Source organism: Leucoraja erinacea, chromosome 10 (assembly GCF_028641065.1).
Source record: "Leucoraja erinacea ecotype New England chromosome 10, Leri_hhj_1, whole genome shotgun sequence".
In the NCBI taxonomy this organism is placed as follows: Eukaryota; Metazoa; Chordata; class Chondrichthyes; order Rajiformes; family Rajidae; genus Leucoraja; species Leucoraja erinaceus.
Window position 1 is genome coordinate 45084856 of NC_073386.1, and position 12171 is coordinate 45097026.

The window sequence follows — 12171 nt, forward strand, 5'->3', positions numbered from 1 at the left end:
ATATATTAGTCATCTAGAGGTTGGGCAGCATCTTCGAAAGAGAAAGTTAATGTTTCAGGTTGAAGACCTTTGTCAGAACTTCTTGATTAGTTCTCTCAGCATTTCTTGATTAGTATGGGTGTCGGAGGTTATGGGGACAAGCCAGGAGATTGGGGTTAGGAGGGAGAGATAGATCGACCATGATTGAATGATGGAGTAGACTTGATGGGAAGAATGGCCTAATTCTGCTCCTATCACTTATGATCTTATGAAGTTGGAAAAGAGAAGGTAGACACAAAATGCTGGAGTAACTCAGCGGGACAGGCAGCATTTCTGGAGAGAAGGAATGGGTGACGTTTCGGGTCGAGACCCTTCTTCAGACTGATGTCGGGAGTGGGTGGGCGGTACAGAGATAAAATGTAGTCAGAGTAAGACTGGTGGGAGAATGGGGAGGGGATATAGAGAGAGAGGGGAAAGCAAGGGCTACTTGAAGTTAGAGAAGTCAATGTTCATACCGCTGAGGTGTAAGCTACCCAAACAAAATATGAGGTGCTGTTCCTCCAATTTGCACTGGGCCTCACTATGACAATGGAGGAGGCCCAGGACAGAAAGGTCACATTGGGAATGGGAGGGGTAGTTAAAGTGCTGAGGAACCGGGAGATCAGGTAGGTTAGGCGGACTGAACAGAGTAGGTATAGGTGAAAAAGAGAAAATAGGTTTGCTTTAAGTTGCAGAGGGTGAGGAAGCGATGAGGATAAAGGGCATATATCTGACAAGACGATGCAGTTAGAGGGAGAATCCGATGGGAAAGACAGAGTTGTGGGAAATGCTCAGCAGGTTAGATGGAGAGAGAGAACTGAGTTTATATTACAGGTTATCTACAGCAGAAAGTGAGTTCACTGAAGTCATTGAGTTTGATATTGAGTCTAGAAAACAGTAACAGGCCCAGACGGAAGATGAGGTGCTATTCCTCAACCTTACTTTGTGTATATCAATTCAACAGTGCAGGAAGCCAGAGACAGATGGGTCAGAGTGCGAGTGGGATGAAGAGTTAAGATGGCAGGCAAGAGGGAGCTTAATATAGTTCCCCGCTGACTAACTGGTGCTCTGCAAAACAATCGCCTAACAGCATTTGGTTTCTCCAGTGTAGTGGAGATCATATCATGTGCAGCAAATACAGTGCACTTGGCTGAAAGAACTACAAGTGAATCGCTGCTTTGCCTGGAAGGTCAGTTTGGATTGACTGGATGGAAGGAAGAGAAGAGATAAAAGGATGGATGCAGCATGTACTTCAGCCCAGTGGAGCCCAGTCGAGATTAACAGGCATACACCATCCTCTCCTATATATAATGTGACCTGGATTTGTGTGGCATTCATAGAAACATAGAAACATAGAAATTAGGTGCATGAGTAGGCCATTCGGCCCTTCGAGCCTGCACCGCCATTCAATATGATCATGGCTGATCATCCAACTCAGTATCCCGTACCTGCCTTCTCTCCATACCCCCTAATCCCCTTAGCCACAAGGGCCACATCTAACTCCCTCTTAAATATAGCCAATGAACTGGCCTCAACTACCCTCTGTGGCAGAGAGTTCCAGATATTCACCACTCTCTGTGTGAAAAAAGTTCTTCTCATCTCGGTTTTAAAGGATTTCCCCCTTATCCTTAAGCTGTGACCCCTTGTCCTGGTTCCCTTTGTTCTCTCCAATGCTACTCCTTCTCTGCATCATAAGACTAGCCTGTTTTCTTTAATTTTCTGACAAAAAAATCATCAACTTAAAGCAGTTGGAGTGATTAAAATGTATTCAGAAAATGATAATTAAGTATCAGGGAGAGAGTTTACTTTTTAAGTATGATGGGAAGGTACAATGTATCATCAATCCAGTAAATGCAAAGAACACGATGAATTAATGTTTAGTTGTATATTGGTGGAAAATGTATGAAATACTGTGTCTTAACTTTCCATCTCCCATAAGAAATAATTAAAATTTTCAATTAAAAACATTCTTGTAAGGACTTAAGGCACAAATCATGCCCTTGATCTGCTGTCATTTCAGTTTCAGGAATGAGTAAAAGTATAACCCATCTTATGGACGAGAAATTACAATCATTTTCTTTTGTGTGTTATTTGATTGCAGCCATTCTATGCTTCCAACTCTTGTCTGTTTAAATTAATACATTCGTTTGTGCCACCTCTTCCATCACCAATCTGTTACCAACATTCATTCCATTCCATAGGCCATGGATCGAAGTAATCGCATGTCATCGCATACCGAGAGTACAAGTTTCTTACAAACGTTAACGGGACGATTGCCAACTAAGAAGGTAGTGGATGGTACTGTTGTGTGGGCCACATAAGGAATGTTGGATAAATATATCTCAGGAAATCTTAAATATGGCCTCCAGCTCTACTTTCTCAGATTTAATAGATTGCAATTCAGACCGAGATCAAGTTGGGCTTTGTGGGAGAATTAGTTGCAGAATCTGTGGACTATATTGATCGTACCCAGTTTATGTGTTACCCAATACCTAATTGGAATGCACGAGTGTTACAAAAATCAACCAACTTGAAATAGATTCAGTTCATACAGAATTGCAGACAAAAAGATGAATCAGACTGATATACATTTAAATAACCCCATATTAGAGCTTGTTATTAATATTGGGACATAACCTGAATAAATAAACATTTGTAGGACACAATTAATTATTAACAGCGACAACATTTCTCTGACGTTGAACTTTCACAGTTACAGCAGTGGCTGTTCATTTGATTCCCGAGCGATTTAAATTGGTGGTAGGGACTATCAAAATGTTTACAAAATTAATAATAATTAAATATAATTCTCTGCAATGCGGGATTACCATTTATAATGGAATTCCCTCCTACCTTAACCCACTCCTTCTCTCAAGCATGAATATTGATTAAAAAACAGTGTTGGATCTCCTATTTCTCTGATAAAGCTACAACTTAATACTTGAATATTTTACAAATAGATTCTGGATATTGTACATATACAAACATAGACATTTCTTCCAAAAATGTTAAACCAGGAAAAGCTCACATAATAGTCATCATCTCTTTGTAAATGGTTGAGATCTGGCAGCATTAATATCTTATTCTTTATTTTTAAAGTATCATGTTGGAATAAGTTTTAATGCTTACTGTGTTGTGTGACTTGTGTAACACAGCTATTGCATGAGGAGCTGGCCCTACAATGGGTTGTGAGCAGTGGGAGTGTGCGTGAAACTGCCATCCATCAAGCTTGGTTCTTCTTTGAATTAATGGTGAGTAAACCAGACAAGATCTCTGAAACACTGGTTAAAAGTTTTAAAACCCAAATTCTATTGACGATTATTGAAGAGTTCATTCTCAATTGAAGTAAACGAGAATGTTGTTCTGGATTTTAAAGATATCTGAAACTTGAATGAACCTATTCCTCTTTCCCTTACCTTAACCAGAATGTTCTCATTTGTAAGCCGCTTTCATGTTTTCATCAACTCCTACCTCAACAAGAACCTCGACCCACTACAGTTCGCCTACCGTCACAACAGGTCAACGGAGGATGCGATCTCACTGGCTCGCCACTCCGCACAGGACCACTTGGACAATAAAAACACTTATGTCAGGCTGGTGTTTATAGCATCATCTCCTCCAAGCTGGTTACCAAGCTCACGGAACTGGGTCTCAGCGCATCCCTCTGCAATTGGATCCTCGACTTCCTCATCCACAGACCACAGTCTGTTCGAATTGGCAGAAACACTTCATCCTCATTAACAATCAGTACGGGAACACCTCAAGGCTGCGTGCTCAGCCCCCTGCTCTACTCACTCTACACTCTCATGACTGTGTAGCCAGACACAGTGCGAACTCCATCTTCAAGTTTACCGACGACAGCCCCATTGTTGGACGAATTATAGATGGTGATGAGTCAGAGTGTAGAAGTGAGATCGACCGATTGACCAAATGATGCCAGCACAATAATCTGGCTCTCAACATCAGTAAAACCAATGAACTGATTGTGGACTTTTGGAGAGAAAGGATGACGAAGACCCACAATCCTGTTTATATCAATGGTGGAGAGAGTGGTGGAGACAGTCAAAAGCTTCAAATTCCTGGGCGTGCATATTTCCATAGATCTTCCCTGGACCCAGCACACTGATGCAATTATAAATAAAGCACATCAATGCCTCTACTTCTTGAGAAGATTACAGGGATTCGGTCTGTCAGAGAGGATTCTCTTGAACTTCTACAGGCGTACAGTAGAGAGCAGGAAGGTACGCAAAAATGCTGGAGAAACTCAGCAGGTGCAGCAGCATCTAAGGAGCGAAGGAAATAGGCAACGTTTCGGGCCGAAACCCTTCTTCAGACCCGAAACGTTGCCTATTTCCTTCGCTCCTTAGATGCAACTGCACCCACTGAGTTTCTCCAGCATTTTTGTGTACCTTTGATTTTCCTTCTTAAGTACAGTAGAGAGCATATTGACTGGTTTGGCAACTTGAACGCCCAGGAGCGGAAAAGACTGCAAAACGGTGTGAACACTGCCCAGTCCATCCCCACCTCCCCACCATCAAAGGGATTTATCGGAGTCGCTGCCTCAAAAAGGCAGCCAGCATCATCAGAGACCCACACCATCCCGGCCACACACTCATTTCACCCCTGCCATCGGGAAGAAGGTACAGGAGCCTGAAAACTGTAAAGTCCAGGTTCAGGAACAGCTTCTTCCTTACAGCCATCAGGCTATTAAACACTTAAACCTCAAATAAGCTCTGAACTACAATAGACTAGCATTATTATTGTACTACTATTGTTTGTGTGTGTATGTATGTGTGTGATATGTGTGTACTTGTGAGTATGTGCATATATACACACTGAACTTATTTTTCACTTGTTTATTATATTGTTTACAGTGTATTATGTTTACATTTTCTGTTGTGCTGCAGCAAGTAAGAGTTTGATTGTTCTATCTGGGACATATGACAAAAAAACACTCTTGACTTGTTCCAATTGAAAATTTGAAAAACGTAAATGTAGTGGGAAGTCAGTGAACGTTGTACAGCACAGAAATAGGCCACTCAGCCTTTTACGTCCATATTGTCAATCAAACACCACATTGTCTCATCCCAATTACCAGCTCATGGCCCATGGCTTTATAGGTAACTTCTTGTCTGGATACTTGTTAAATATTGTGATGGTCCCTTAATTCAAAAATTGAGTTTGCATACCTTGGGTATGCAAACAAAAAAAATCACTGTGCCTGTGCCTTAGCAATAAAGTAATACATTCCATTCCATCACCCTCTCAGGTAGTTGGTATTTTCCAGATACCAACTACCGTCTCGGTGAAAAGTTATTTCTTCAGATCCCTCCGATATCTCCTGCCCAATACCCTAAACCCATGCTCTCAAATTTTAGATTCCTCTGTACTCTTTCAAAAGAGTTCAAAATTACCCAATTAACTTCTGCAAGATAGTGACCGGACTTCTTATTTTAAACTCTTATTTTATATTTACAGGAAACTAATTAATGAGTAAAAATAATTTTCCTTCCTTCCCTAATCCTTTCAGAGTAGTAGGCAATAAGTTTCAAGGGAAATTAATGGATGTGGAGGGTATAAGTATATCAACGACATAAATAGTTATGTATTTGATGAGGGAATAAAGGGCCTGTCCCACTGTACGAGGTAATTCAAGAGCTCTCCTGAGTTTTAAAAAAAACAAACTCATGGTAAGCACGTAGAATGTACGGAGCGGGTACGTCGGAACTCGGGACGTCTCTTAGCAGCTTGTAACGCTAACTGCAGGTACTCAGGAAACGCGGGAAGCTCGTGAAGACTCGTGAAGATTTTTCAACATGTTGAAAAATGTCCACGAGAGCCCCGAGTACCTACGAGCGGCTATTACCGTAATTCTCCGAGTTCGAATCAGGGGAAACTCGGGAGAACTCTTGAATTAGCTCATACAGTGGGACAGCCCCATTAATTGAGAAATAATGCAAGTTAAATGAGCTTGGGGTAATCAATAATAGGGAGGCTTTTGGGTCCAAATAATCTTTTCCTGCTTTCACAATTTAGATTTGCCATTGGGTCAATTGGCACCCATACAGAGCATGAAGTATCCTGAAAATTCTTCTTTTAAAATCACTAAAATATATCTGGGTTAATGCTGTTTAATTTGTTGTTGATTAAACAGGTGAAAAGCATGGTGCACCATTTATATTTTTCTGATAAACTTGACATCCTGAGAAAAGCTCGATTTCCAGAAAGATTCATGGATGATATTGCTGCACTGGTCAGCATGATTACAGGAGATATTGTTACAAGGTTTCAAAAGGTAAGGACTGAATACATTCTTATTTCAATTTTCAGTTGCCTGAAAGTACGGATGTGATAAAAATCAAATTTGATTATTGATCTTTGCTGCCTTAACTGACCTCAGTCAGATCATCCGTTAGTTATTTACAGGCTAAGAAGAGGAGAAACAAAATATGATTTCTGTTTCTGATTTCTATCCTGCAGGTGTTGGGTCAATATGAGGCAACAAAATAATTGGAGTTTGGTTATGAATGCACATGCAGCTTTTCATAGTTGAGCAGGCATGATGAAGGCTGCAGGTACACAAAAATGCTGGAGAAACTGAGCGGGTGCAGCAGCATCTATGGAGCGAAGGAAATAGGCGACGTTTCGGGCCTAAACCCTTCTTCAGACTCGGATTCGGTATTATTTACCAATTTAATTTCCTTCGCTCCATAGATGCTGCTGCACCCGCTGAGTTTCTCCAGCATTTTTGTGTACCTTCGATCTTCCAGCATCTGCAGTTCCTTCTTGAACAACATGATGAAGGCTGCATTGGACAGGCAGGATGCTGGCTGGAAATGTGTGCTTTCAGAAAAGGAGAGACATTTTGAAAAACAGTGGGGATGGGGGGGAAATAACAGATAATCCAGCCATAAATCCAGTCCTAAGAGTGGGGGCAAAATGAAAATATACATTTTCTCTTTCCAGCTCTGGGTTCTAGTGACAGGATTTTACTGTATTCATTCGGTATTATTTACCAAATTAAGATTTGCAGAAGGATGCTGATGGTGCAACTAATGAGTCCTTTGTTTTTAGGATGTAGAACTGATTGAGAGATTAAACATCAGTCTTGCATTTTTTCTCAACGACCTGTTTTCTGTGATGGATCGTGGCTTTGTCTTTTCTCTCATCAAAACCTATTGGAAGCAGGTATTGGAAATTATGATTACCTACTTTTTAACTCTGTCCCATGGTACAAAAGATAAAGTTAGTTGCAAGTTTGATACTAAGCCGTACATGTAAAAAAAAAATCCAGATTTGTTCCTTGTTCCACAAAAAACAAATGACATCAAGCACAACAGCAGTTAACTCCATTTGACTAGTTCATGTTGACCCCACTGAATGAAATTAGAAATTTTAGGGTTCAACCACCCATAAACTTCCATAGCCTTTCCAAACAGAAAACCAAATTTTAAATACAGATGAAGAAGACCAAATTGCCCAGGAAATAGCTTTCTGAAGTTATTAAATAAGTCATCACTTTAAAAAAAATGTAATCTTAAAATGAATTTTAAGTCACTTATGCAGATTAACAGAAAGAAAGAAATTGCATTATAGCAAATCATCCTTTCATGTTCCCATTTGGAAATAATTCCATGAAATATTACCACTGTTGGCAAATCATGGCTGACAACGTACACACACGTACACACGCGCACACGCACACGCACACGCACACACACACACATCCACACCGTGACAGGAAAATATATTCATAGCGACTAATAATATGTCAAATATTATTTATTTTAATTTTAGATATGTATTGTTTGACTTTACCATTTTACAATGATTTCCATGTCTTTATAAAAATTGTATCTGCTGTTTATCTGTTCTGTGCAGGTTTCCTCAAAGCTCTACGCATTGCAGACACCAAGTATGCTTGTATCACTGAGATTAGACTTTCTGCGGATCGTTTGTAGTCATGAACATTACGTCACACTGAATTTGCCATGCAGCCTCCTCACGCCTCCATCCTCTCCATCCCCCTCCGTGTCATCTGCAACTAGTCAGGTAGATTTCTTTACTGGGAATTGATTTGAAACTTTAAAACAAAACAAGCATTGAACAAGGCAGCAGACAGGAGATAATTGAATAAGATTATTCAGAAAGATTAGGGATGTGGAATTAATGGTAAGTAGGCAAAGTGGATTGAAAAGATATTGGTAGGGAGGAAACAAATCTGAAGCTAAGACCAGTGGATCAGAATGGTTGAAAATTTATTTCATGATGTCTCACAGGATTCTGTTGAGAGACCACTGCGATTATATCAGTAACGTTAAGGGCGGTAGGCTTTGGATTTGCAAAGGTACTTTAGAAACTTTTAATGAGAAGCTAATAAAATGCATGGATGACAAAAAAAACATTTTTTTTAAATCAATGTGCTTAACTTGAGATTGTAAATTTAAAAGAAATTAACTAAAAGTGGGTTAACTGTATGGTGGATGATTTAGAAGAGCTGGGAAGTTTGGAATTGGGTTCGAAAAATATTAGAAGGGATATTTAACATGGATAAGGCCTTAGAAATGTAATCAATACCTGGTACTTATGAGTAAATGTGAAAAAAAAAAATATGGAACAGAGGATGTAATGGATAATTCCTATAAAATGTAGGTAAAATCATGGTGGAGGGGTGTCTTTATTGCAATTTACCCTTCTGGAACAGTGTTGAGCAAATTTGGCGAAAGATGGATTTGTTAGGCTGCTGTCTGAAAATAAAAAATGAAAAGAATAAATATTATTTTCCTCAGGAAATATTACAGGGATAATTTGTTAGAGGTGTTCTAAATTATGAAATAATGGGAAAGGTTAGGAAGAAACAATGTGCTTCTTGCAAATGAATGAACTGGATTAGAGGAAAATGGACATAATTGGATGAATGACGTTTCAATAAGTGACAAGAGAAACTGTTTTACACTCGTGTTTGAGAGGCAATGGACTCAAATCTATTATATTCAAAAAAAGGATCAAAATATGTTTTTGAGTAAGTGAAAATAAATGTATGTAGGAACAAGGATAGAGAAATGGGTAGGGTTGATTTGCATGATGTAATTCATTCTATTGTGTTGAATTCTCTAGAGCTCTGGGTTTTCTACAATTGTCCAAGACCAGAAGATTGCAAATATGTTTGAGTTGTCAGTCCCATTCCGCCAGCAGCATTACCCAGCAGGCCTTGTGCTCACTGAGTTAACACTTATTCTAGACCCAGAGGCAGAGGGGTAAGTTGGAAAATGTGCATGTTCATAGCATGTTTGCACACAGGTTACTGTTACATGTCAAATAAAGTATCCTTCTCCAGAGCAGTGGGGATGTAGTATACAATTTTATTTCTGCAATGCTGACCAGGGCGAATTTCTAGACAACTACTTTCCTCTTCTGTTCACTCGGCAATTTCACCAAAATTGTGAACTTGGCACAAAAGGGATTTTAGAAACTGAACTTAGAACTGAATCTAATTCTAATGAGTTGTATTGCTTAACTAGATGTGGGTGGATGTTAAATATGGGAATATAATAAACCCATGTTATAACGGACAATATGGAGGGGGAATTGCGTCCGTTATTGCCGATGTCCCCTATAACCGTTTAGCTCGAGGCGGGTGGGAGGAAACTACCCGACCTCTCTGGGGGATTTTTGGGGGGGGGGGGGGGGGTAATCCAGGGGAATTCACGGGCCTGGGAGCTACAGAGCCCCAACCCTACATGTGGTGCAACAGGTATGGCCTGGGATTCCCACCACTTTCATGTTGCTTGCTCTCTCCGATCTCACAATCGGAAGCACGCCACGTGGCGCCAGCTCTTTGGATAACCTGGTGGGGGGGGGGGGGGGCGGGGGGGGTGGGGTGGGGCGGTGCACTGGGAGCCTCGTGCTCTTAACTTCTTACTGACACATGCGTTGCAGCGACGGGTGCTGCATCTGCATCCAACACCCCAGGGTCTTGCTTTGTTGCAGCCGCTGCAAACCCTTGACCATGTTTTACTGCCTGCTCTCTCCCGTCTGCTGCCTGTCCCTTGCCCAACGCAGCGCTGCACACAGCCTGCAAACCACCATCATGAACAGATGCCCGAGCCCTCTACAACCGAAATATGTTATAAAGAGGTCTGCAATAACGAGGTTCGACTGTATTCAGCATTAACCAATGATACTTCTCCATCCTACTGCTACATTCAGAATTGTCCCAATGTTATTGATGCACCTTTAAAGAAAAAGATGAGAGCAGGAAAAGAATGAACCAAAATGGTTGGTTATAACTGTGATTTATTTTTGAAGTGAATTTCGGAGGATAATATGTAAATATTTTTTACCTGACTCTGTAACTGTCTCTTGACAACAAATCTGTCTCCTTAATGAGGTTGGTGTAGTTTGGATAACCTTTACCAATAATCTGCCATTTTACAGCTTGTTTGGATTACACAAGAAGGTCATCAGTGTTGTTCACAACTTGCTGTCGAGTCATGATTCAGATCCTCGGTATGCAGACCCAGATGTGAAAGCTCGTGTGGCAATGTTATACTTACCGCTGATTGGCATCATTATGGAAACTGTACCGCAGCTTTATGATTTCACAGGTAATTTAATCAATTTGCTGCAGCACTTTATAACATCTTTAGTATAAAGAATAGGGAGATGTCAGAATAGAAACATAGTAAAAATAGGCGCAGGAGTAGGCCATTCGGCCCTTCGAGCCTGCACCGCCATTCGATATGATCATGGCTGATGATCCAACTCAGTATCCCATCCCTGCCTTCTCTCCATACCCCCTGATCCCTTTAGCCACAAGGGCCACACCTAACTCCCTCTTAAATATAGCCAATGAACTGGCCTCAACTACATTCTGTGGCAGAGAATTCCACAGATTCACCACTCTCTGTGTAAAAAATGATTTTCTCATCTCGGTCCTAAAAGACTTCCCTCTTAACCTTAAACTGTGACCCCCTAGTTCTGGACTTCCCCAACATCGGGAATAATCTTCCGGCATCTAGCCTGTCCAACCCCTTAAGAATGTTGTAAGTTTCTAAGAATGACAGAAACAACATGGAAGGATTGATTCAATCACGTGGCCCATCTAATGAGTCTATTAAGAGTAATCCAGCTGGTCTACTGATCTTCCCCTACTATTCTGCAATTTTTAAACTTTCAAATATTTGTCCAGCTCCTTTTAAAATGCAATTGATGCAATGCATTTCCAACCCTAAATACTTGTTCCATAAGAAAGCTTTTTGCTGCGGAGGTACAAGGAACTGCAGGTGGCAATTTACAAACAAAAAAGTGACAGAGTGTTAGAGTAACTCAGCGGGTCAGACAGAATCTCTGGAGGACATGGAGAGGTGACCTTTTGGGCGGGGATTCTTTAAAGTGATTGTAGTAGGAGGGAGAAAGCTGGAAAAGAGTTGGAGGCGGGACAAAACCTGACAAATCTGATAAGTTGATACAGGTGAGGGGAGGTTTTGATTCGGTGGGTGGACAAAGGCTAGAGATGTAAATGTGACAAAATGGTGTACAAAGGAGAAAGGAGGAATGAAACGTGAAGCCAGAGTAAGGGATGTAGGTGGAAGGGGATGTAGGAGGAGGGGAATGGAAGGGTTAATGGGGGAAAATGGGTAGAGTTGGGGGAAAAGGGGAGGGGGGTGTCCTCATTCTGGCAATGGAGGGGGCCAGGATAGAAAAGCAGGATGGTATTTTTCAAATCCTTTAATTGAACAAGGGATTGCTTTTACATCAAAGTGTTCACTTCAACAGATTTTGCCAACAATTGCAATTATTAATGTGGTTGAAGGTGTCATTAGTTGTTATTTGGTCTCATTTAAGATAATTATCCATGGTGCTCCTAAGAACATCAGGCTTGATTAAGATACTTCCACTGGTCAACAGCTTGTTGTACTGCATTGTCAAGGCACACCTGGTGAAGCACTGGGGTTTTGTTAGAATCCGTGGAAGTATTTTGCAACTGGGCATTTTTTTTTCCATTCTGAACAAACTGTTTTGTGGAAAAGCTGATTTGCAACATTAAAGATATCTCATTCTAAAAATTCATTCAATAATATTGTATCGAAAGACATTTCATTACAAACACCTATTCTTGAACACAACTTTCATTTGAAATCATGAAATTTA

General features: G+C 40.6%; 1 protein-coding gene across 1 annotated transcript in view; it reads left to right on the plus strand.

The window, feature by feature from the left end:
• The window catches only part of dock7 (dedicator of cytokinesis 7), a 134540-nt gene that overhangs the window by 79220 nt on the left and 43149 nt on the right, over positions 1–12171 (plus strand). The window contains 7 exon segments of the mRNA XM_055642095.1: positions 2220–2306; positions 3174–3269; positions 6173–6313; positions 7093–7206; positions 7900–8070; positions 9136–9275; positions 10456–10625. Of these exon segments, the coding sequence (XP_055498070.1) occupies positions 2220–2306; positions 3174–3269; positions 6173–6313; positions 7093–7206; positions 7900–8070; positions 9136–9275; positions 10456–10625 (919 nt within the window).